Source organism: Diaporthe citri (genome assembly GCF_014595645.1).
Source record: "Diaporthe citri strain NFHF-8-4 chromosome Unknown scaffold_11, whole genome shotgun sequence".
NCBI classification, from domain to species: domain Eukaryota; kingdom Fungi; phylum Ascomycota; class Sordariomycetes; order Diaporthales; family Diaporthaceae; genus Diaporthe; species Diaporthe citri.
This window is the reverse complement of record NW_025064856.1, coordinates 1,879,378-1,904,716: the sequence shown is the minus strand read 5'-3', so window position 1 is coordinate 1,904,716 and position 25,339 is coordinate 1,879,378. Positions and strand designations below refer to the sequence as shown.

Sequence of the window (25,339 nt, the reverse complement as noted above, 5' to 3'; positions counted from 1 at the left end):
TGTTTTGGGTGTATCCAGCATCCCCATTAATAATGACTTGTGAAAAGCAGCTGATCACCCCTGTTCATTATGTTGGAAGGTGCGAGGGTCGTATGCCCATATGCTAGCGTTAGCCTATAAATAGGCTCCTTTTAAGCATTTAATAGCGGGGAGATTTCTCTCCTTAATATATAATAAATAATTATTATTTGCTTAATTGCTTTATTAAGTTATAAGCCTAGCATTACTTAAGATATCTTAAAATGTTAAGAAATATTAATACCTTTATTTTTATAATTATTTTTATATTTAAATTATTAAAATTTTAATATTACTAACCTTTATTTATATATTATTATTATCTCTTATAATAGCTATTATAACTAATAATAACTTATAATAATTTAATATTTTTACCTTATTTAATATTTTAATTACTTATTTTTTTTATTTATTTATTTATATTAATTAATGCTAATTATTATAAATAAATAAGTATATAAATATTATTTAAAATATATTTAAAGATATGTAAATATTATTTAAAAAAATATTAAATATATTTAACTTTAAGCTTAATTTATTATTTTTTTTAAAATTAAACTTAAAAGGGGAAAACTTTTTAAATTAAAGGGTGATATAAAGTTGCAGCTTTTAATTTATTAGCCTTAATAAATATATTATAAGTATTAAGAAATAATTAAATAAGGATATAGCCCTTATAAAATAAAAAAAGCTTAATAATTAAGCCTTTATTATATTCCTAAGCTTAATATATTTAACCCTTATAATTGTAATGGGCTTGGGCTGGAAGCCCAAGCCTTATAGTGGCTGGCTAGGTAATCCAAGGGAGCTTGGATTATTACGTACCTTTTGGCTTAAATGGTTAGAAGGTTGCTGCTTTTGCAGCTTATGGGAGAAGGCGCTAGCCAGCCTGCAGCCCCTTTGGGGCTAGCCCATAACAAATAATCCAAGCTCTAGGGTTGAAGGTTTGAGTTACGTTTGCCGCAATGTGCGGGCACCCCTTTCGTGAAGAAGAACCTTGGCTTGAAAAGGCGATGTCGCGGGTGAGCCTTGGGGGTAATTGTGCGCCACTAGTAGTTGGGGGGCTATGTAATGGGCTTGGGCTGGAAGCCCAAGCCTTATAGTGGCTGGCTAGGTAATCCAAGGGAGCTTGGATTATTACGTACCTTTTGGCTTAAATGGTTAAAAGGTTGCTGCTTTTGCAGCTTATGGGAGAAGGCGCTAGCCAGCCTGCAGCCCCTTTGGGGCCAGCCCATAACAATAATATTTATTATATTATATAAAAAATCTTTTAATGCTTAAAAAATACTAGCTAATTAATTTAATTATAATATTAATAACTTAATTACTTATTTTTTTATTAATTAATAAACTTATAATATAAGAATAGCTTTAATTTATAAAGCTATTTAAATATTTTTTAAAACTTTTAAATAAAACTTTATATTAAAATTTTAATATTAAAATAATTAATTAAAAGGTTAATAAAGTTACTTATTAAAAGTAATAAGGTTAAAAGCTTCTTTTTTTTAATAATATTATTAAATATTATAAATAATATTATTAATAACCTAAGTAATTAAAACCTTATAATATATTTTAAAATTAAAATTAAGATAATAAATATTATTTTTTATATAAAGATTAAATAATTTAAAGCTTACTTTACCTTTACTTAAAAAAGGTTAATATTAAAGGGTATAAAAAAAGCTATAAAATTTATATTAATAAGTATTAACTTTATATTAAGTAATAAAAAATATACTTAATATTATGTATAAAACTTTATATTTATTAACTATTTATAAATTAATTATGCAAAGCTTATTAAATATAAAGTTAATTAAGAATAAAAAAAGAATAAAAAATAAATTACTATAAATTAAGCTATAAATAAAGAAGTTATTAAAATTTTTAATAATAATAAGAAAAATATAATAATATTATATATTAATATTTTAATATATATAATAAAGCTATTAATAATTATAAATACTTTAATATTATAAATTTTTAATTTTAATGCTTTAAAGTATATAATAAAATATATAAAAAACTTTAGCTCTTTATAACTATATTTAAATATAATTATTATTATAAGCGGTAATTAACTTATTATAAAAAGCATTAACTTTATAAAAATCTTTTTATAATTATTAAATAAATTAATTATTAAAAGCATTTTTATTAATATTTTATATAATTATACATTAAAAAATACTTATTTATTTAGCTAAATTATAATTTAAAAAAAGTTTTAATTAAATGCATAAAAAAACGATATTTTTTTATTATTAAAAAATAATAAATCTTATAAAATATTATAAGCAAAGTTTTAATATAGAAATTTTAAAATTTAAATAGCAAAAAATAACTTTATAATATTAATAATATATAATAAATTTTATAAAGCTTTTAGCTGTAGCAATTTATTAAAATTAATTACTTAATATTTATATAAAAATAAAAATATTATATTAAATAAATTAATAAATTTTTATTATAAATTATGCCAACTTATAAAGTTTATTAAGAAATACTTATATTTATTGCTAAAATAATAATTTATATAATTATTAAAGTATATTTAATTTAATTTATTAAGTAAATTCTTAATAAAATCATTAAAAAATTCCTAATATTTTATTTCTTTATTAATAATTATACTTAATTTTATTAAGTTTACTTTATTACTTAAAAAAATAATATTTTAAATATTATTAAGGAATTCTTAAATATAATTAAAACTTAATTTAATATAAAAGTTAAAATATTTAATTTAAATAATAAAAGTAAATATATAAATAAGATAATTATTATAATATTTTAAAAATATAAAAGTATTTATAAAAAATCACCTCCTTATTATTATAAGTTAAATAATATACTTAAAAAGTTTATATATATTATTATTATTAATGCTTATATAATAATTTATAATAAAAATTATTTATTTTTATCGCTTAAAATAATTTTTTATATAATATATTTATAAAATTAAAAATTATACTTAGCCTTATTATACTAAATAATGCTATTTAAGGCGCTTTATAAATAAAAGCCTAATATTAAACATTTTTAACTATACTTTTATTTTATATACCTTTATATTCTTATTAAAGCTTATAAATTAAAAATAAAATTATTAAATAAAGTTAAAAAAATATATTTTATAAAATTTAAAGCTAAAAATAAAATTATCTTTTATTTATTTATATTACTTTAAAAAGTTATTATAATTATAATATTAAGCTATATTACTTAATTTAATTTAATAATAAAGATTATATAAATAATTAATTAGCTAAATAAAAACATATTATTTAAGATAAAAATCTTATTAATATTTTAGCTAATAAAACTTATTAATAATATAAGATTTATAAATAAACTTATAAATAAATTACTTAAACTTATAAAATTTATTAATAAATTGCTTAAACCTATAAAACTTATATAATTATATAATTTTTAAGAATAATAAATTTAGCTTTTATAAAAAGTAAAAGAAAATATAAATATTATTATAAAATATTTTAAAGATTTTAATAACTTAATATTAATTAATATAAACTTTATGCTAAATCTTACTTAATTAATATTAATTAATATTAATTATTTTAATTAAATCTTTACTTAAGCATTATTTATTAGCGCAGTAAATATTACTAATATCCTTAATATATATATATAAGTTATAAAGAGTAATAAAAAAGATGCTTAATAATAAGCTATTAAAAAAAAACTTAAATTACTTTTAAATATAAATATATAAGTTAAAATACTTATTATTATAAATTAATATATTATTAATTCTTACTAAGTATATATAAAGAAATTTAATGCTTTTAATAAGTTTATTTATTATAAAGCTTAATTTATTACTTATAAATATATATAAATTTATAATATAAATTATAATAATATTTATAACTTTATAATGCATTATAATAATTTAAAATTAATTATTATTATTATTACTATAATAAGCTAATAGCTTTAATAATTTAATATTAAAATAGCATACTTATATAGCTATTTAAAATATAATATTTATATATAATTATTATAAAAATATTAAATATTATTTAATAATTAATAAGTTATTTTAAAACTTTTTAATGCCTTATATAAACTTAAATAATTAAGTTATAAATAATTTAATACTTTTAAAAAGAAATTAATTAAATATTTAATAAAGATAATATTTAATCCTTATATTTTTATTAAAAGCTAAATTATTATTGCTATTTATATTAATAATATTCTTATTATTAAAAGTCCCTTTTAAGTTAATAAATTTTGCATTAAGCTTATATAATATTTTAAGTATAAGGATTTTAATCTTTATAAATACTTATTTAAATTAAAAATTATATAAATTAATAATAAAATTTATATTTCCTAAAAGAAATATACTTAATGAATTTTAAAATACTTTAATATATTTAATTATAATTAAAAATAAATTCTTATAAATTTAAATTTATTTTTATAATATAAGGAACTTAATAACGTTGCAATAAATATAATAATATATTAATTACTTATTAAATTTATTAATTTTCTTATTATTAAAATAAAACTTAATCTTACATTTTTATATATAATGCTATTAATATTTAATATAAAGCTTGCAACTTATTACTTAAATATTATAAAGAAAATGCTTTAATATATTTAGCATATATTAAATTATATTTTATAATATTTAAAATAAATATTATTATTTTAATTTACTATACTTAATATATATATTAATGCTTTTTATAATATTAATTTAAATAATTTAAGAGCATTTAATAAATATATATAACTTTTTAATGGCAGCTTAATTACTTAATTATTAAAACGCTAATTTATTATTATAAAATCCATTTATAAGGCAAAATATATAATATATTTATTAATATTATTATATTTTTATTAAATAATTTAAGCATTAAAAGATTTAAATATTAAATATATTAAATATTTATTTATTTTATATATTAATAATTAATTAATATTAAATCTTATTTAAAATTATAAAGTTAATGCTTAATTAAAATATATTGCTATTTATTATTATTTTATTTATAAAGAAATTAAAGAAATATATAATATTTATTATATTATATTTAAAGATAATTTTATTAATATTTATATAAAAGCATTACCTTATTTTACCTTTAAAAAAGCTTATATAAAATTAAAATTAAAATAAATATAAGGTTTATATTATAAAAAGGGTATTTAAATAATTAATTAAAAATAATATAAGCAGAATATATAAATATTAAATAATATTTATATAATAATTTTAATATAAATTATAGCGGAATATTTAAATTATATTTTTAATTATTAAAATAAAATACCTTTTATTATCATTAAGATAATAATACTTATAATAAGGGGTATGTTAAAAAATGCGAGGGTTATATGCCCATACGCTAGCGCTAGCCTATAAATAGGCTCCTTTTAAGCGTTTAATAGCAGGGAGATTTCTCTCCTCAACACATAACAAACAACTATCGTTTGCTTAATTGCTTCATCACATTATCCCAGATCCCTAGATTCTCCATTCAATGTTGGTGTCTGGTCTCCTTCAATGCGAATACCTGTCGCTCTTGTCCCCGGTGTCCATCAAATATCTATCGGGGAACAATAAGGAACACCCTCTTCGGTTGGGAGCGGAACTCGTACTTTTCGTGGGTGAACATGTATGGGTGGCCGTGAGGAACACCATCGTGTATCCTGTCCTTGAGGCAAAAGGGGTTCCAGCTGCCCGACCCCGAGTCCGTGTCTGACAGCGTGATCCAGCGGCCACGCTCGTTGAGTGTGACGTCGCCCCTTGTTTGAATCACCTCGTACTCTGGCCTTTCCAGAAACCAAACCAGGAACGCCGTGGCGCACGCCCACCTTGATGAGACGTCGGCATACCTCTGGTGTCTGTCCCATCCATACAGGCTCATGACAGGATGCCTGTTGCGGTCCAAGGCGTAGTTGTCGAGACCGTTATGAGCACAGAGACTGGAAAGCGGTTGGTCAACACAGTAGTCGTATCTGGAGAACCTGTGGCGCAGCTCGACCGTCTCCCAGGCGTGTCGCTCGCCGAAACACCGTATGAGCTCGTCACGGCGCTTGCTGGCTTCGGCCTGGTGGGTTTGCTCCAGGGGGCCAATTCCGAACTCGCAGAGCCAGAGCAGGAAGCATTGTTCTTCCGAGATGGATCTTTGTGCGAAATTCAGGACTGGGTCGTCTGTCGTAAATGTCGGATAGTCTTTGAACTGGTACTCATCGTTTCCCTCGTCTTCCCGGACCCACGGAAGGTCGTCTCTGGTCGGTAGCTCCGGGGCACCCAGCTCCTTCGCTGTCATCTTCAGGTGTCGTCGGTAGGCGTGGAACATGTATCGCAGACACGAGTCGAATTCACCCCTCTCGCCTTCGTCCTGGCTGTGGGGAATGAAGGGCTCGATGTCCGCACCCATGTCGAGGATGTGACGCTCGCCTTGAGCATTTGTCCAGTACTTGGTAAGAAGGTAGATTTCGACCCTGAGGAATGCGCGGGCGAACCTGAACCGTTCTATCCGTGTGAGTTGGATCGCGGGCGGGGTGCTGTGGGCCGTGGGGGGGATTGGACCCGTTCTGGTCTGCTCCTCAATGTGGTGGATTCTTTTCCAGGCGTCGTTCGAATAACGGTAAGTCAACGAATGGACATCCCGAACAACCTCTGCGAGATCATAAATTGTATCAAGGCTTGCTTCGACTTCTGGCAGGGGGTTGTCGGACATGCTAAGGATTTCGCGCAGGTCACTCTCCAACCTGTCCCTGTCCTGCTGCGTTTCATGAGAAGACCCCATGGAAGTGGCATAGTCCTTCCTTATCTTTCGTATGTGATATACCCAAATTGTTTCAGGGATCAAGTCTCCGTCGATATCATCCAACACATTATCCCAGGCACGTGGCGCTAGTTGAGATGGGTAGTCCTTCCACAAGGGGAGCACCCACTCAGGGTAGGCTTCGATAAGCGAAAGTAGGTCACGATGACTGGTGATGTGTTCGAGAATGATAAGCTTGACCTCGGCCGGAAGCCGATCTTCGTCCAGCCAGTTGGGAGGCTTGACGATAGCTTGGCTAGTTGAAGCCATGTTGTGTGTGGTGTAGATGGTGGTTTTGTGGTTTTGTTTCTTGTGGTGTTCTTTGAGTGTGTCAATTTGGGTGGAGTGACATGAGCTCACTGTTATAATCAGATTCAATAGCAGCTAGCTTCTGTCTAGGTGTGAGATTTGAGAGGTGGATGGTGGCTGCCCTGTGAGGTCGGATAACTCAGGCTTGTGGTCTGCGGCAATAGATGCGACTAGTGTCGGAGTCGAGTGGCTGGGCTTAGACAGTTTGTGGTGGTGATAGACGGTGACTCAAGTGGGTTAGTACTAATTCAGGTCAAGTAAAGACGCCTTGATGTTCTCAGTAATGTGATGTGGTTAGGATGTAGGCTTGGTAGAGTGTATTCTGAGCAGAGAAGACAAGAGTAAAGTCTTGTTCGGGGGGCGGGGTGTGAACATTAAATGCCTTGATTACTTCCAATCTTTTGAGGCTAGTTTTCTTCCAATATTCCAATGTTTAGATAATTGTGCTAAGAGACCAGCACTGTCGGGCTAGTTCAAAATTAATCGCATTTCCTGCACCTTGAGGGCATCGCTTCAGCAAGTCTAGTGTTGAAGACCAGAAAGGTTCTCTGGGGTCTAATTAATAACATCCGAGAACTAAACTAGCTCTTGCTGGATTGGCTTCCAGAAATAACACTCTTAGCAGCCGGTTGATAGTCCATTTCTAAGCCTTTAATCCTGCGTGCTTCAGACTTAATATCGAATACGACATCAAGTTCCAAGTCTTTTTCCGTCCATAAATGCTGGTTAAGTGAATATCTGAAGTGCTCCAATAATGTGGCCATGTCCCTTTCTCCAAGCCTGCCAGACATCATGTCATAGATGACGCATAGGGTACAGATGATTTAGATACAGGAACAGTCTGTGGCTTCCATAGATTTCAAGTCCTATGCCCATACATAGTTCCCTTCCTGAGTACCCTTGGAATAGTCCGCAGTTGAATCAGAAAGGCTTTCTCTATGACAACTAGCCCTAAATACGATGCTGCAGTATTCTTCACATTGTCAGTTTGAACACAAAGCAATGTTCTTCATGTTACACATTCGATAACGCGAGGTCACACATAACCCACAAGTCTTTATCCAACGGGGCTCGGCTACACACATCCAGCCTGATAGGCCGTAGCTGCAGAGCAAAAACTTGATACTTCAAAGACCATTTCTTGCTCTTCGAAGCGGATCAGACCAATGGCATAACCTCACTCAAGACTGCGGATATGCAGTCCTGGCAGACTTTATTTTGTTCTACCTCTGCTAGCCCAAAACTATGGCTTTCCTCAAGATTCCGTTATTAAATTCCTTTTCTTACCCTTCCCTTCTGTCCACCTCTCGTTTCATGAGGTCACTTAAGTCCCTCCCTCATCAAAATGGCTCATGCTTTGCGACTCCTTGGAACTGCTTGAACAAGGAGAGGCTCTACCAAGACCGCGGCAACCCACTCTTTCCTCTTAGGCAAATGTACCGGCTGCCAATCCGGGCTGCTCAGTCCTGCCAATGAAGTGGATATGGCGGTACCCGCCTCGTGTGCGAGCTCATACTTCTCGAGTATCTTTGCCAAGCTAAGATATGTCTCATAGTAAGAAAAGCTAGAACGGCGGTCACTTAGTATTATTTCCAAACTTGCAGAGTTTTGAAGCTTACTGATTGCCAATGCAGACATTGGCTCCTTTGGAAAATGGAAAGTAGAACTTGTCTCTGATGGAGTTTTCCGAGCTGGCATTTCCATTGTTGTCGATCCAGCGGTATGGGTCGAACAGCTTAGGGTTTGGGTACGCATATTTGTCTCTGAGGTACCAGATTGGTGACGAAGTCAAAACAGTCTGAGAAAGCGAGCATCAGAAGTTGAATCGGAAAGGTGGGAGGATACACGCATGTTGGGGACTCACTCCTTCAGGGATGAATTTTCCACACAGCTCAACGCCGCCTCGTGGGACCACGCGAGGCAACATAGCTGCTGCTGCGCCAGCCCAGCGGATTCCCTCCTTCACGCAGGCTCTTAGACGAGGAATGTTCACTAGGGAGCTCATGTCGGTAGGAAATCCCAGTGCGGCGATGTCCTCATATAGCTTCTGTTGGTATACCGGGTTTCTTGAGAGGGCGTAAAGAATGTGCGCTAAGGAAGCTGAAGTGGTATCCGTTCCTGGTCCAAGGTTCTCTTTTGCCTCGGACAATGCAGTTTGTGTCGGGACGCCGGCTGAAATCATGACCTTGATCAGATTCGGAAAAGGTGACTTCTTGTCGGGGTCCTTGTTCCCAACCCATGCCTTGAGAGTCCACTGTACGCGCGTGAGCTACATCAGCGAGAGACGGGGCGGTTTCAACGGACCTCGTCGTATTGTTGGAGCCCTTGCTTGTACGAGACTTTTGACCCGCGCACTCGGCACAAGAAGTCTTCGATACGGGTCCAGAGTTCATACAGCTCTGGGAAATTCATAAGCTGAGACAATTAGCATCCGAATTTGCCCTTGCACTACTGAGATGTCACTGACTAGAGGCATGAATGTCGCTTTTCTGTCGTTGTTGGCTACAAATGCCAACTCCTCTCCCCGCGCCCAAGCGGCAACAGCGTTCACGGCTTCGCCAAACGAGAATCCAGCTGCGACTGTTAGCATATGTCGGAAAGTAGTCCATCACCCCCAGGCGCGGTGCTCCAGAAAGTCGTACAAATAATATCGGCTTCCAGTGCCCTACAAGCAGGGCCGACGTCAATAGGACCTTGCTTCTGGCCGACCGCATCGACGAATGCGTTAATGTGGTGCAACATCAGTCCTTCGAGCTTTGCGATGTTGGTTCGACTGAACAGCTGACCAAGGATCCTCCGCCGTTTTGAGTGCTCTTCTGGGTCCCTATCGTGTGTCAGCTCCACGTAGCAAAACCCCTCTTCAAAGCCTGCAGGGGACCGCATACGTGATAGAGAAAAGAGCGGGATGCCCATCTTGAACAAACTCTCCATATGTACGAGGATCCTTCGCAAAACCACTATTGATCTTGTGTATCGTGTCGTATATATCTACGGAGTAGAAGGAGACTTCGTTGGGTCCTATTCGCACCAAGGGGCCTGCCATCGTTCTTGTCAGAAGTTCGTAGCGCCCCTACACAGACTGTCAGTGCCGACGAGAACTAGCCTAATTTTTCATGAATCTTGGGAAGCTCGATGGTAATGTTGCCTCGAAACTCCTGATAGAAAGCCCATAGCAAACGCGAGTATCCTGCACCCCAGCCCGCGTTGGGAACTTGTGATAACGGTGATGCATGTGCCCGAGTTACAGCCTCGGACTGGTCAGCGAAAATTTTCCAATTGCTCGCAATTCCAACTCACTTTAACAACTCCCAATGTTACCAAGCAAAGCAAACCCAGGCCGGTGAGGACTAAGAACGACATTGAAGCGAGCGTGGAATGCCGTTTCTGATTGGGGAAAATAGACGTTACCGACCCCTTTCAGGCTCAAATAACAAATTAAATAGCGTCGATGGCGTTGTAGTTCCAGAATATGCAGAATTTGGGGATCAAATCACCGGCTTCGGTGGTTCCTCTCTATAAGGGTTGGAGCAGTTCCACTTTATTCAAGCCAGCCGCGCAGTCGGCGCCATTGAGTTTTCCCTGCGCTAATTGCGTGACAGACTTCTTCCTCCAAACCCCCATCAAGCCTTTCCACACCTGGGGGTCAGCCCGGCACACTAGACAGGATTTTAACTGGCCCCCTGAGCGAGCTGACGCACCTCATATAAGACATTGACGACACATCCATTTTCGGCACTCTCTTCCTGTCGACTCCCTGATCAGCTCGACTTCTTCATCAACCTCATGACACCGCCCGGGCGGGACTATTCTTCATCATGGCAACGGATCGCGAAGATGCAGCCGTGCAGAAGAACGCGACCGTCTCCAAAGGAGACCCGGAACAGGAATCCTCGAGGGATGCTCAGGTTTTGGTAGGTGTTTCGAGGCTGGCGATGCGATATCTGCAACATCGGCGGACAGGCTGACGATAAACCCCGCAGGAAAACTTGGGCTACAAACCAGTGAGTGAAACAAGCTTTTTGTGGCGGCTGAGTCAAGCAGCTCACATGTTCAGGTCCTGCACAGAACTTTCAACACGTTCCACAACTTCGCGACAACATTTGGTAGGGACGACGCAGAACATTCCACGAAGACGGTGGAGGCTAACCTCATCAAGCTGCACTATACTTCATTGGCGGTGTCCGTGTGACATTTTCTACTGGCATAGCAGCTGGAGGAAACCTTGCCTATTGGTATTGTTGCCATGCCAGTCCCTTGGAGCGGATGACTGAATTTGTTACTAACGAATACCCAGGACGAGTTTCCTCGTAACTTGCGTCTTTACTTTCATAACAGCAGCAGTAATTGCAGAGATTTGCTCCTCACTCCCACTCGCCGGATCTATCTATCTGCGGGCGGCTGAAGCTGGTGGTCCTCGTTTCGGCCGACTCTTTGGGTTCATCGTTGCTTGGTGGAGCACGACTGCATGGACGACATTCTGCGCGAGTACGTCGAACAGCGTTGAATGTAATATGTTCGGCACTCCCTGACAACATAATAGGCAACACGCAATCTGCAGTCAACTACATTTTATCGGTAAGTGTTTCCCTAAATTTTCGGACTATGCTGCATAAGGGCTGACAACGGGTTAGGAAATTGTCGTGTTCAATCTCGACTTCCCGTCTGATACATCGAGCGTGAAGTTTCGTGCTGTTCAGTGGATCACAACAGAAGTCATGCTGGCGTTGGCAGCTATTTGGAACCTCCTACCACGTAACTACGTCGCTATAGCGTTGGGGATAAGTCTAAGCTAATTGCCACCCTAGCCCGTTACTTCAAGTGGATCTTCTACCTATCAACCTCGATCGTTCTCCTCGACTTCGTCTTAAATATGATTTGGCTGCCAGTCGCGGCGAGCAACAGTATCTACGGCTTCAGATCCGCCCATGACGCCTTCATGACCACCTACAATGGGACGGGAGCCCCGGAAGGGTGGAACTGGTGCCTGTCTTATCTTGCCACTGCGGGAATCCTCATCGGATTTGATGCTTCAGGTCATGTTGCTGAGGAGACAAAGAACGCCAGCGTTGCAGCAGCTCGAGGCATCTTCTGGAGCACGGTGACCAGCGGCATTGGTGGCTTTATTGTCGTCATTCTTTTCTTGTTCTGTGTCGTAAGTTATCTCTATCTTGACTTAACGGTGGCTTACGTAGTCTGATTTCCCCCCGCACCAGCCTGACGCAGACACACTCTTCTCCTTTGGTGGCACGCAGCCATTCGTGCCCCTCTACGCAGCCATCCTGGGCGAAGGTGGACACATCTTCATGAACATTGTCTGCACAGTGGCATTGTGGTTTGTGAGCGAATTGTCACCTTCAAAATCCCTGAAACTGTCCATGGCTGATAGAGCATCCAGAACACTGCTATTGCTATCCTCGCAGCATCTCGTCTCGTCTTTGCGGTTGCTCGTGATGGTGTTCTGCCTTGGTCACCCTGGGTAGCGCGAGTTGTCGACGGGCAGCCCCGGAACGCTGTGCTTGTCGTTTGGGGAGTTTCTTCCTTGATCACATGCACGATCCTCCCATCGTCGGTCGCTTTCACCTCACTCGTGTCGGCAGCAGGTGTTCCCTCGGCCGCAGCTTACGGTTTGATTTGCCTTGGTCGTCTCTTTCTGACGCCCAAACAATTCCCAAAGCCGGCGTGGAGTCTGGGAAGACTGAGCAAGCCATTTCAGGCCATTGCTGTGTTGTGGAATGGGTGGGTAGTGGCGGTGCTTTTCTCGCCCTACGTCTTCCCCGTCGAGGCCGCCACTCTGAACTATGCCCCAGTCATCATGGGTATTGTGACAATATTCGCCATACTCTCCTGGTGGTTTATACCGGCTGAAAGCTGGCTGCCATCTCAACGCATTCAAGAGACGCTTCTCGCTGGGGAACGGGAGACAGAACATTGATGAGGCATACAAGTTCGGGTAGATCGAGTGCCAATCTGGTTGTATTCACACTTTCAAACACCAATTATCGTGCCACTTCTTGGACTCCATACCTTTCAAGCCTAGCCCGCCTTCTCCTCAGCCTTGATCTTAGCCTGATACTCAGCCATGTTCTTCATACCCTTAGGCATCCCATGCCAATCAAGCCCTGCTCGTCCATCAGCACCGCGCGCGTCTCCATGGCCTTCTTCCACGAGGGCCGGGCCGTCACCCGCTCGTGCCAGGCCTGCAGGTACGGGAACCCTGCGAACTTGTCGGCCGCGGCGCACTCCAGCAGCGCGTCGGTGCGGTCGTTCCACGGCGCGAAGGCCATGTCCGCGTACGTCATCCTGTCGCCGACGAGCCACTGGCGGTCCTTGAGCTGGCCGTCGAGGACGCCCTGGATGCGGCGCACCTCGGCCTGGTAGCGCTCGATGGCCGAGGGGAGCTTCTCGGCGTGCAGGACGTTGAACCAGCCCGCCTGGCCGAAGTAGGGGCCCTGGCCGCTCATTTGGAAGTGCACTGAAGTGGAAGGAATCGCATCTGTTAGCTGAGTTCCTCGCTCACAATGAGGATGACAGGATAAGAGTTGAGGGAGATTAAGCACATGAAGAGGTCTGCCTTACGCCATTGGTTGCACTGGTGCTTCTCCTTCAGCGTGTCGTAGCTTAGGACGTGGTTTTTGTCGTACTGCTCGATCAGATATGTGATGATCGCGCCGGACTCCCACAACGTGATGTCTGTGTTTGGATCCTCGATGGCTTTACATCGGTCAGAAACAAAGGCGAGCTCCTCGACGTCTCCACAGTGTGCCCACGTACCGGGAACGCGGCCGTTTGGGTTGATGTCTATGAACGGCTTCTTCTTGATTTCCTCAAACTTGAAGGATTTGATCTCGTAGGGGACCTGCAATTCTTCAAGCACGATGACAACCTAGTTCCTCCATGTCAGCATCCCCGCGTGCGCAGAGACCAATGGTTCTTCCACGGTACCTTCCATGGGTTCGGCCCGGGAGCTAGATGTTTAGCTCGGAGTCAGCTGCAGTGCTAATGCCGGGCCAGAGCGGGCCGGGAGTTGCTGGTCCATTACTTACGTGCCATCCAGACACGGATTGGCTTCGTCATTTTCCTTCTCCGTTTGTGGTCGTGGTTATTGAGACGTTGAATCGAAGGAGTCACGAGAAAAGTGCACACATATGAGGTTGTGGTCTGGAAGAAAGAAAACCAAAGCGAAAATGCAGTCGGGCTCTTCGTTAAATATCCAGGCGCGTCACCGTTTGTGGTATGGCTGAGTTTCACAGTCACTCAGACAAACACTGCAGGGGAAGTCACGGTGACGGTACTCGGGTTGCTGACGGCCATGTGCTGCGCCCCGGACCAACAGATCGATAACCACTCACCCAGAACATGCCCCTTGCCTCTTGGACCCGGAAGCAATTTGGAAATACGTTTCCTACCTTCTTCCCCATTTTTGCCACCCTGTCACTTACCCGATGTTCACAGCATCAATAATTATCTCTTGCATGTCTTTCGTGATAGCTTGTCAAAGCTCGAATGTCGCTGGATTGACACGCTCGGGCTGGGTACCCCTCTCGTCAGCATATAAGCGAAGTACGGTGCAGCGGGGTGCCCCTCAGTTACCCAAGTGTTGTAATGCCGAGACTGTAACACAGCGGGTACTTGGTACATCTGCACTTGGTTGGTTTCTACATGCCCCTAGTCGGTGGTTGCCGGCTTTCGTGGCTTGCTTAGCTTCCGCCCATCTTACGTCCGTCCTCCCGCTTTTTTCCATTCACGGTTTGCAATCCCATTCGACAACCATCGATTGAGGCTCGGCATCAAAAAGCACCGGTCATATTTTGCAGAGAGCCAGCGGTGTCGTTGTGGAACATATACGCTGAAAGAAATTGAACCTATTTTCTTCGTGTCCTTTCTCTAAGATGCACCTCAACCATTACCCAAATATTAAATTCAATAAGTCGTGGCTCGCGTCACACATATCCCGGAAATCAAGTAATCGTGATAAACTGGAATTAAATCGTCTATGGTTGTGTGGGCACATCCTGTCTGACAGGTTGCATTATCAAAAGAACTTCAAACCCCATCCAGGTAAAAGCGAAACCCCTGGTGTGCAGTAGGAATCCACTGTTCGTTGAATAGACACTGAGATCTAGTATCACGAGTTCGCGACCTCCTTTGTTTCACCAACCTCGGTGTCTGACGGCTTCTTCTTCGTGGAAATCCACTGACATCCACAGGCTAATGCAAAAGAGATGGCTGGGGCTGCGGCAGGAAGGTACTATGTCGGTGTCGGTGTAAGCGGCTTGATTGATAATTTTGCGGTTCTGTCTCATCTACTCATCCGTCTCGGGGCAGAAAGGGAGAACATGGGGAGGTAACTTACAAAGACTTGTGTGCAAGCCTTTCCGTAGGCTTTCACTACCGCAGTCAGGTCCGCATCAGGAACCATTGCTCTGAAATTGGTGGCGCCTGCTGATATGACCTTTTGCACAAGATCTGATGTGACTACAGCGGACAGGTTCGTCTCCAGTCTCTTCTGGAAGATGAGCTGGCCCAGTGCCAGAAAGACTGAGCAGCTGGTAGACACGAACATGAGCAAATTCGACGATCCGATCGGAACAAGGTCTTGTGGCAGTGATGTCTGCATCCCGACCTGTGCCTAGAATGGGGGGTTGGCCAGATTCGTTAGCCTCAAGATTACCTGGGAAGCAGGCTCGCGTGCATAATTGCTCACAAGATTTGTTGCCAGAGCAAAACCCGTTCCTCCCAAGATCTGGTACCCAATCCAGTGGCCGCTGGAGATTCCTGGGTAGATGGTGCTCAGTAGGCCGCCGCAGAGACACACCAGGGCGTTTGCAAATAGGAGGAAGGGGTTCCACCACCCAATCTTCATCACAATACCGGTACCCAGCAGGGCCATGACGGCGTCAGATATGACAGTTGGGAGGTAATTCACCCCACTCTCCGTGGGCGTATCCCCTCGCACAGCCTGGAACCAGATGGGTAACCAGTAGATGATGACCTGGAAAGGCCCGTTGACGAAGAAGGAGGTGGCGCAAAGTAATCCCACGTTCCGGTGAGCCCTAAAGAGTCTCGGAGGGATGAGGGCGTCATCTTGCATGTGCAGTTGCCATGGAATAAACAGGCCCAATACCGCGACGGAGCCTACCAAAAGCCCAATGACGGTTGCGGAATTCCAGGCATATGCGACGCCGCCCCATTGCAGGGCCAACAGTAGCATGATCATGAAGCCTGAAAACAGGGAGAAACCGAGGAGGTCGAGGCCCTTGACCCGACTCAGGAGGGGAACGCGCTCCGAGCTAGTTGTCTTGATGTGCACAAATATGAAGAATACTCCAGCAGCGAAGGCTCCAATTGGCAAGTTGATATAGAAACACCATCTCCAAGTGGCTTGCTTCAAACAAGAGAATCATCAGTTGTGTATGCCAAACCAAGGGCTCGAGTCGCAGGGTGGGGGCAGCCGAACCTCTGTCAGGGCACCGCCAATCACGGGTCCAACGATACTGGCAACTGAAAACGTGGCGGATATTATCCCAATCCATATAGCGCGTTTGTGCAACGGGATAATGGCAGCTTGGACCGCAAAGCCTCCCGCGAACATACCCGAGGCTCCCAGGCCAGCAACGGCCCGGCCCGCGATTAGGGCCGGGGACGATGGTGCCAGTGCGCAGACCAGGCTGCCGATCTCGAAAACGGCCAGATAGATCAGGTAGGAGAGCTTCTTCGAGAACAGAGTAAATGCCTTGCCTGCGAGAGGCTGTGCCGCACATCTGGACAAAGCGTCTGAATCAGCGACGGCGCGGGCACAAGAGCACGATGGCCAAAGTCGGCCCAGGACAGGATGACTCACAGTGCCAGCTGGAAGGCGGCTCCATACCAGCCTACATCTTGGATAGAGTTGAACTCAGACGTAATACGCGGAATCGCGGTGGCGATCAAAGTGAAGTCCTGCGGAGGTTGCTTTTAGTCCAGCCAGTTCTCGTGATAATTCGATGTGTGAAAGTCATTGACTTACCAAGCCGACGAGAAGGGTACAGAGACACAGAGAAGCATTGATCATGATCAGCTTGCCGCCTCGTACCTCGTTGGGATCGTCTATCGAGCCATCCTGGGCGCCGATGCCGGGCACGCGCTGTTCGGCTCCGGCGTCCGGAGGGACATCCTTGGCCTCCGGCCTTGCCGCATCTTCGCTCGGAGCTGACTCCGTTTTGGAGTCCGCAGTGTTTCCACTCATGGCTGTCGAGGCTCCCTGGTGGCGTGACCACAGTGATGGCGAAGTCTGGATCGAGTTAACAAGGGGCGACGAAGTAAGAAGGGAGGGTTCTGCATCCAACATGTTGGCTGTTGAGCGCGACGGAGGCAAAACCTGGGCTAGTGGAATTGCTAGACCGGACGGGAAGGTCGCCCACGAAAAATGGGTCCAATGTATTCTCTACCTGAACGGTACGAGTTCCGAATATCATATGTCGGCCATTGATGAAATGATAACTCACATTATACAAAGTTTTGGCCGTGGCCACCGTGCGGAAGGACCCGAGCTTCGATTGGCCGGGTATAAAATGACATGTATGGTGCAGTACGTGTTCTGAATGTCTGTTGCCTGACAATTTGGAATTTGCCAAGTTTTGATCCATGCTGTGTAACCTCTCCCAGGCTTCCTTGCGCACCGTGTGAATCCCACACCGGTAGAACGGCACATTTCAGCCAGTGACCACGCATTCGAGGCCCCGTTGTAAATCTTCCCCGCCTGGGGGCGAGTTGCGTACCACCGCGTAAAATTGCGTGGTCTTCCTGCAAGTTGCGATCCTAACGCAACCTCACAGCCGCCGTCGTGTGCGATAGCTAGTCCATCGGGAATTGCATACTTTTTAGATGCTTTCTCCGGGTGGAAATAACACAACGGTTGACCAGTTTGGGACAGCCGTGTGCCCTATGTCAGACTTTCTATTTTTCAGGGTCTTTCTCGTGCCCCAGGTGTGCAGTCAGCTTCTTGGTTCCAACGCCAACCACTCGCACAAAGTTCCCCGCCAAACGGATGGCTGACGCACGTTTGCAGCCACACCAAAGTCCGCGAATGATAGCCCCCCAACTTTTCAGACAGCTTGGAGATCACCAACAGAAATTGCCATGATGCCAAATACCCTGTTTGCCGATATGATTCAATGGCAGTGTCCTTGCTGGCAATTTGTGTGCGGCGGGGTGCTCACATTTGTACTTTTGTACTTTGTGATTGATTCTGTCCTGGCAAGAAGAGATATTGCCAAATTGCCTGGTCTACCCCCTGTTGGCACCCCATGGGCCTTCACACCACGAATCGTGTCCAACTCGCTGTTTGCATGGGACGCGGCCTCGCTCTTGCAGAGGGGTTACCGTCGCGTGAGTAAACCTTGCCTGTGTAACTTTCTTTCATTGCGATCTATCAACGAGCGGCATCAGACTGACCTGGACGCCAAGTTCAAAACGCGTGCATTCCAGCTGGTGCAAAATGACAAGAATGTGATCGTGCTGCCGCTTTCTGTCCTTGAAGAGCTCGTGGCGATTCCCCCGACTGTGGCCAGCCCCCATGGTGGGCTTGAAAATGATCTCCTCGGCTCCTACACGGGACTGGAGCTAGTTCTTGAGAGCAGGCTTCACCATTCCATTATCCAGCGTAAGCTGACACCGAGACTCGGATTGGTGACACCCGGGCTGGAAAAGGAGCTCTGCAACGCACTCGCAGAATGTCTCCCGAACAGCGAGGATTGGGTTGTTTTCCAACCCTATCAGGCTTTTAGCAAGGTTTCAGCCAGATTCTCCTCCCAGGCAATTACTGGTCCAGCATTTTCGCACAATGAAGAATGGCTGAATCTCGGGGTCGAATATGTTGAATCCCGTAAGTTTATTTGTCGGAATATGCACTTACTTATCACTAAGCTGTCTTCGCCCAGTGTTCCAGACTATTGTCTGCCTCCGCTTTCTTCCACCGTGGACGCGTCCGGTAGCCTGCTGGCTTCTACCTCCATATTGGTACTGCAATGGATACCTCCGCAGGGCAAAGCAGCTCCTCGGCCCAAAAATACAGGAACTCCTCGCCGAAAATGACGCCGGGCGTTTTGTCCCTCAGGACAATGACGAGCAGCACATAAACGTCCTTAGCTGGCTCATTGACTCCGCCCGCGGGAAAGACCGCAACCCTGCCACCATCTCCCACGTCATGGTCATCCTAGCTCTGGCGTCGGTGCACACGGTCCTTTTGCGCATAGTGAATATCATATACGACGTCACAGCACACCCGGAGCTGCTGGACGAGCTGCGCGCCGAGATCGACTCCGTGGCCAGGGACTGGCGGGACGCGCCTTATGACAGGCTGCACAAGCTCGACAGCGTGCTGATCGAGTCGCAGCGCACATCCCCACCAACGACCACGGGGCTGAAACGAATCTTCCGCGCCCCGTACACTTTCCAGAATGGGTTGCACATCCCCAAGGGCTCCTACGTGTGCATGCCAATATACGCCATCGAGAACGACCCTGCGCACACCGCGGACCCTGAGGTGTTTGATGGGCTGCGCCAGTACCGTCTGTCCGCGAAGCAAGAAGGCTCAGGGGTTGAGGGCAAGGGCAAGACCTTGACATTCAGCTCGACCACGCCCACGAGACTCAACTTTGGATACGGCCGAGCCGCCTGTCCGGGGAGGTTCTTTGCCGAGCTCGAGCTGAAGATGCTGTTTGTCAAGCTGCTCTGCGAGTACGAATTCAAGTTCCTCCCGGGGGCCGGAAGACCTGCCAATATGATGTTACACGAATTCCTGTTCACGTGGCCGTGGACCAAAATGTACATCAGACGGCGGAAGTCTGGTGCCGCTCCCTTTTGACTGGAAGGCGATCGTCATGTGGCAGGGATGGGCATGTGGCACGGTGCAATGCACGTGCACCTGATGAAGGCCAAGCATTAAGTATCCGTGGGGAAAGAATGGTCATGCAGATCCTCATGAGACTATCGGCGTCAAGAAATACGCGTATCCTTTTTCATCGGGACATTCCGTACAACATGATGAATTGGCTGTCATCTCTTACAAAATCAAGTGTATATGGGACATGAACGTGTATATTAACAAGTGATCACCGCAAGTTCGTAGATGTTCACTGACGTGAATATGAAAGTAGTTCATATATTTACACTCTGCTATCTCGAAATACACCCCATCCCTCTGCCAGCAGCGCACTACTTCAGGTCTCTCCCCATCTTTCTTCTTCCCCTTTCCAACCATCACAAATTGCTTCTGAAGTTGGCCCCACCTCAGACCTCTTGACGATGCGACCTCACCACGTCGACGCCTCTGGTGACATTGATGCCGCCACCCTCAAGATCATCCAGCTCGATCGAATCACCGTGCACCTTGGTAGCGCCGGAGTTGATCTGTGTCTTGGTGGTGCTCCGCAGGGGGAGCTGCCCCTGCTCGTCGTCTACCGCGGTGATGTCCTGCTTGGAGGCGTTGGTGCTGGGCAGCCGGACCGCGTCTCTGTTCTTGCTGCCGCGTGGAGAGCTCATGCCGCTCGCGAGGGAGAGAATAGACCGGACGCTCCGGACGAGTGACTCTGGGGCGCGGCCGCCCGAGATGAGCGGGCCAAACGTGGGTAAGCACCCCGCGATTATAGAGCAGTGTGGTTCAACTATGAGGAAGCAGAATTGTGTTGCTTGGATGGCTGGTATTAAGCATTAGCAAGGATGGCGTGGTGAAAGCCCCCACCCTCTTCCTTCTCTCTGTGACTGCTAGACGGGGCCCAGGTCGCGAATGAATGCGTAAAACTTACAGACTGAAGCCTTTTGGCTGAGGATGGATGTAAGGACCTTGTGGTTCAAGGCTAGCCGAACTGCAGAGGCGACGCAACAGCTATTAAGCGGGTATATGTGTCAGTCGAGCATACAAAAACGGCAGGACGATCCGCGGAATCGAATCAATAGTAGGAAGCTCCATGGCAAGATGCCATCGCGGAGCGCGTCGTGACTGATTAGACCTGACTTACAAAATGCCTAGCCAAAAGATGGCACCAACCATGAACTTTCTTTTCGTGGGCATGTGAAGAGTGGAGATGATCGGCAGAGGAAAGCAGAGAATTATAACATCCAGAATCAGGCTTGATCCAACCTGAGTATAACCCACGATGGTAGGGTCGAGCCTCCAGACAAACACTTCACCGGCGGCCGTAGCCCGGACGAAGCTTGCGGGGTTACCTTGAAGGGCGACGATCTGAAGCGGAAAAGACAACGGTGAGCAGATATTCTCGTCACGTGCTTGCTCGTTGGTGAAGCGCTTACAAGAATCATGGATATCCCCCAGAGCGAGACGAAGACGATGGCGATCCATACTGCAATTCTGAACGACTGTATAGAGAAAATCCTTTTGTATAGGAGCAATATGGATATCTTCACCGTAGTCAAGACAATTTGGACGAGACAAGAAGCAACGACAAGACACTGTCCGTTCCATGTGTTAGAGTGGCCGACTTGTCGAGGACGGTTTGGGGTTGGGCGGCACGGGAACACCTACGACTGCGGAGTAGACAGAGCCTGACAAAGGGTCCGTCTTGAAATAATCCACGCCTATCAGGTCGGCATAGACCCAAACATTGATACTAAGCGCGATGGAAAGCACCTATTGATGTCCCACGTCAATCACATTGCTCCTGGCGGGCCTCTGGTGCCACAAGTCGTCGAGAGACGACGATCAAAATATCGGCGACTCACCCATGTTGCCACGATCCACCAGTCGTCTCCCAGCAGGCCAGCTTTTGTCCTCAGCCGGGCTTTGAGTCGCAGCAGCACTGAGCCCAGCGACAGGATAGGGAAGATCACCGATACCACCACCAGTCCGGTGGTGATCAACGAAGGGGTTTTTGTGTTATCCATTTCCCGTAAGAATTGGTCCCAGAAGAACGAGATCGTTGCGTGCGTGATGCTTTGTTGGCGAGACTTCTTTTCTTCGTCCGGTTGTCTTTCTTTCTTCTAGCGTCCCGGAACCGGACGTCTGACCAACTGCCACATGGAGAGGCTTCTAATATGTGGTCAGCACTAGTGACAAGGGACCACAGGAAGCAGCCAAGGGGCTGGACGCGTCTGCCTGTGCGACGACCGGATATGTCTTTTTGTCAGGGTGACTTCTGCCACTGAATTAAATACCTCAGAGCGTTGGTCGTAAGCTTCTGGTCGTAGTGCATGGTAGAGGATTGACCGGTCAGAGTTGTTATGCTGTGTCCTGTTTCACGCCATATGCAGACACGAACAGGGAATCTTCAACCCTCAAGGGTCGACCCAGCCTCGCGAGTGGGCAACCCTCTTCCACCTCCCGGTGTGCCACTCCATGAACTGCGCTTAATCGTGCATTCAGGAATGTCGGCCGGTCCAAATCCAGAATGCTCGGGTAGGACAGCTACATTTGGCTACGAGTTACATGACACGAATGATCCCGAAGCAGCTTCCTGTTGCAGCAGGCGGATTGGGAAGCTGACGCCCATGTAGAATCGGCCAAGTACCAAGTAAATGATGGCGGTTAAATAGCCCCCCCACAAGGCATAGCCGAGGCTGGGGTGGTGGAGAAAACAACGTGCAATTGCGCACAGTGAGTGAGATTTCCCCGACGGCCGAAGGGTCATGGAAAGATAAGTAGGAATTTGCCCTGGAACGCATTGTGGGATGACCAGAAGGTCTGGAACCTTATTGGATAATTATTCAGCAACTCGCGGAGTTGCGGCACGCCGACGCGAACACAGACGTTGGCGATCTCTAGCAAAGTCGCTCCGGCCAATTCCTGATGTAGAAGGAACCTCGGTTCACAGAACTGGTACCGGGATTATTGCACATCCTCCCAACCTGCAGCCAAGCACACTGCAGCCCGTTGCATGTTGGTGACACGACAGGGTTGATATCTAATGTTCCACAACAAGAGAGTGTGGCGGATCCTTCGAGTTCTGGGCTTGCAGTGACAGACGCCGTTGTCGCGCAATCGATTTCGAGATCATGGGAGTGGCCAGGTTTTTGCGACATGCCAAGCATCAAAATGTCTTAGCGACTTCCTAAATGCTCATTATTCCATCGTTTTCCCTCACAATATTTCCCCCCCCTGTGCAGGCATCAAACTCCTTTGCAGGAATGGACATGGCTCCCGAACAAAACTTGAATGCCAGCGCCACATGGGAGGATGTGAGCATCCCAGCCCATGGCGTCTCCGGCCCTGGCCTTTTGGTCGCGCTGTTTCTTGTCGCCCTGCCACTATTGTATTGCTTCAGTCACGACAAGACGTACAATGACGCACTCCCAGTGGTCAATCGGTATTTCTCCAGGGAACCACATGCTCTGGCACGGCTGCGATGGGCTGTTCGCGCTAGGAAAATACTGGACAACGCCCATCAAAAGGTAGGACCAGAATTAGTCTTCAACACTTTTGAGAAATTCCAATGCTAATATATAAATGCAGTTCGGGGGTAGTCCGTACAGGCTGGCCCGCGGCGACACCGATGTCATCGTCCTCTCGGCCGACCACATTCCAGAGCTGAACAAACTCCCCGTCGAGGTCATTAGCTCGAGGCAATGGCACGCACTAACAATGCTCGGCCACCTGACTGGCATTGATATTGTGCGGCGCACGAGCTATCACGTCAAGATATTACTTAGCCGGATCAGCCCAGCATTGCCAGATCTGCTGGAACCGACGGGCCAGCGTGCTTGCCGAGCGCTGGAGCGCCTGCTTCCCCAGGACCCTGAGGCTCCGTGGACCGTCATAGACCCCCTCGACACTGTGGTGAAGTGTGTCAGCGAGGTTGTTTCTTTGGTGTTATACGGGCCACCGACCTGTGATGACCCCGAAATGGTGCGATTATGCCACGAGCACACGAAGCACCGTACGTAATATCACCGCAGAACAACCCAGACTTGAGCTAATTGATGTGCCGCCAGTATTCACCATTGTCTTTATCATGCGCTGGATCCCCACATTTCTTCAGCCGTATCTGGTGTGGCTCCTCCCCCAAAAATGGTACCTCGAGAGTGGCTGGAAGGTCATAGAGGACCGCATCGTTCCATTGGTCAAACAACGCATGAAGGAATCCGACGAAGGCCTCCCAACAAACCCCGACATGATCTCCTGGATGGTCAAAGACGCGCGGTCGGCCCTGCAGAAGGACCCATGGTCCCTCGCCCGCCTCACCGGCACCCTCACTGCCGGCGGCACCTACAGCACGGCCAACTTCGTGGTCGAGACCATATGCGACCTGGTAGCTCACCCCTGGCTCCTGGAGGAGGTCCGCGAGGAGATCCGCGCCCAGCACGCGAGGTGCGGCGGCGTCTGGGACCAGGCCGCCTTCAACGGGCTGGACAAGCTCGAGTCCGCCATGAAGGAGAGCAGCCGCCTCGCGCCGAGCGCCATGCTGCTCTACGGCCGCGTCGTCGGCGAGGACTACACGCTGTCCGACGGGCTGCGCCTCAGGAAGGGCCAGACGATCGCCGTCGGCGCACACCACAAGTCCATGGACCCGGGGGTGTTCGAGGACCCGGAGGCTTATAGGGGCCGGCGCTTCTACGACGCCGACCTGGCGAGCCACCGCGCGCAGCCGTTCCGTCACGTCGACCCGTTGCTTCTAACCTGGGGTTCGGGCCGCTGGGCGTGTCCGGGCCGGTTCTTTGCCAGCATGACTGCGAAGGTTCTGCTGGTTAAGCTCCTCGACGAGTATGAGTTCAAATTCCCGAATGGGAAGCGGCCGCCTAATGCTATGATGCACGAGTTCATTCTGTTCCATCCTTTTGGGAGACTCTCCGTACGGCGGAGAAAGGAGGACCTTGGTATTCGTTTTTGAGATGGCGAAGGCATTAGGAGGCGGAAAAGTAGAATAGGTAGAATATACCAAGATCTCACTGCTTCCATCAATGTTCTTCGAAAGTCCTCGTCAATATCCCAGGTCGGACATATCGCTGCTGGATCTTTCCTCAGGTAGGGTCCTCAACGCTGAGATTTACATGCTGTCTGATTTCTTATCAGCGAGAGTTCTAATTTCGTCTCCAATTCCACAATAGCAGACCCTTGGATCGAGATGAAAGTGAAGTCAAATCTCAAGATTGGACCTCGGTTCTGACAGTTTGTTCTCGGTGCAACGCCAGCCGGGATTCTAAAAGTTCCCGATAGTTATTTGCCACAACACATT

The 25,339-nt window shown here is 44.7% G+C and overlaps 7 protein-coding genes across 7 annotated transcripts; 3 read left to right on the top strand and 4 right to left on the bottom strand.

Annotated features, from left to right (window-relative positions):
• Positions 1-5,639: 5,639 nt before the first annotated feature.
• Positions 5,640-7,136, bottom strand: INS49_004339 (uncharacterized protein; the record flags this gene model as incomplete). Its single annotated transcript, XM_043165128.1, has 1 exon — positions 5,640-7,136. The coding sequence occupies one exon, from the start codon at positions 7,134-7,136 to the stop codon at positions 5,640-5,642; it is 1,497 nt and encodes a 498-aa protein (XP_043018778.1).
• Positions 7,137-8,790: 1,654 nt separating this feature from the next.
• On the bottom strand, positions 8,791-10,218 carry INS49_004338 (uncharacterized protein; the record flags this gene model as incomplete). Its single annotated transcript, XM_043165127.1, has 6 exons — positions 8,791-8,973; positions 9,040-9,429; positions 9,480-9,590; positions 9,643-9,749; positions 9,818-9,999; positions 10,061-10,218. 6 exons carry the CDS (start codon positions 10,216-10,218, stop codon positions 8,791-8,793), a joined length of 1,131 nt encoding a protein of 376 aa, XP_043018777.1.
• Positions 10,219-10,990: 772 nt separating this feature from the next.
• INS49_004337 (uncharacterized protein) lies at positions 10,991-13,107 on the top strand (the record flags this gene model as incomplete). The annotated part of the gene is made up of 9 exons (XM_043165126.1): positions 10,991-11,086; positions 11,156-11,176; positions 11,230-11,354; positions 11,470-11,660; positions 11,716-11,750; positions 11,807-11,927; positions 11,981-12,327; positions 12,389-12,511; positions 12,571-13,107. 9 exons carry the CDS (start codon positions 10,991-10,993, stop codon positions 13,105-13,107), a joined length of 1,596 nt encoding a protein of 531 aa, XP_043018776.1.
• A 154-nt stretch (positions 13,108-13,261) lies between these two features.
• On the bottom strand, positions 13,262-17,400 carry INS49_004336 (uncharacterized protein; the record flags this gene model as incomplete). Its single annotated transcript, XM_043165125.1, has 8 exons — positions 13,262-13,647; positions 13,752-13,886; positions 13,947-14,058; positions 15,529-15,804; positions 15,991-16,556; positions 16,770-16,936; positions 17,017-17,114; positions 17,182-17,400. 8 exons carry the CDS (start codon positions 17,398-17,400, stop codon positions 13,262-13,264), a joined length of 1,959 nt encoding a protein of 652 aa, XP_043018775.1.
• An 896-nt stretch (positions 17,401-18,296) lies between these two features.
• Positions 18,297-20,019, top strand: INS49_004335 (uncharacterized protein; the record flags this gene model as incomplete). Its single annotated transcript, XM_043165124.1, has 3 exons — positions 18,297-18,542; positions 18,621-19,038; positions 19,094-20,019. The coding sequence occupies 3 exons, from the start codon at positions 18,297-18,299 to the stop codon at positions 20,017-20,019; spliced, it is 1,590 nt and encodes a 529-aa protein (XP_043018774.1).
• Positions 20,020-20,444: 425 nt separating this feature from the next.
• Positions 20,445-21,225, bottom strand: INS49_004334 (uncharacterized protein; the record flags this gene model as incomplete). Its single annotated transcript, XM_043165123.1, has 3 exons — positions 20,445-20,851; positions 20,960-21,039; positions 21,173-21,225. 3 exons carry the CDS (start codon positions 21,223-21,225, stop codon positions 20,445-20,447), a joined length of 540 nt encoding a protein of 179 aa, XP_043018773.1.
• Positions 21,226-23,294: 2,069 nt separating this feature from the next.
• On the top strand, positions 23,295-24,994 carry INS49_004333 (uncharacterized protein; the record flags this gene model as incomplete). Its single annotated transcript, XM_043165122.1, has 3 exons — positions 23,295-23,558; positions 23,620-24,043; positions 24,099-24,994. 3 exons carry the CDS (start codon positions 23,295-23,297, stop codon positions 24,992-24,994), a joined length of 1,584 nt encoding a protein of 527 aa, XP_043018772.1.
• Positions 24,995-25,339: the final 345 nt, after the last annotated feature.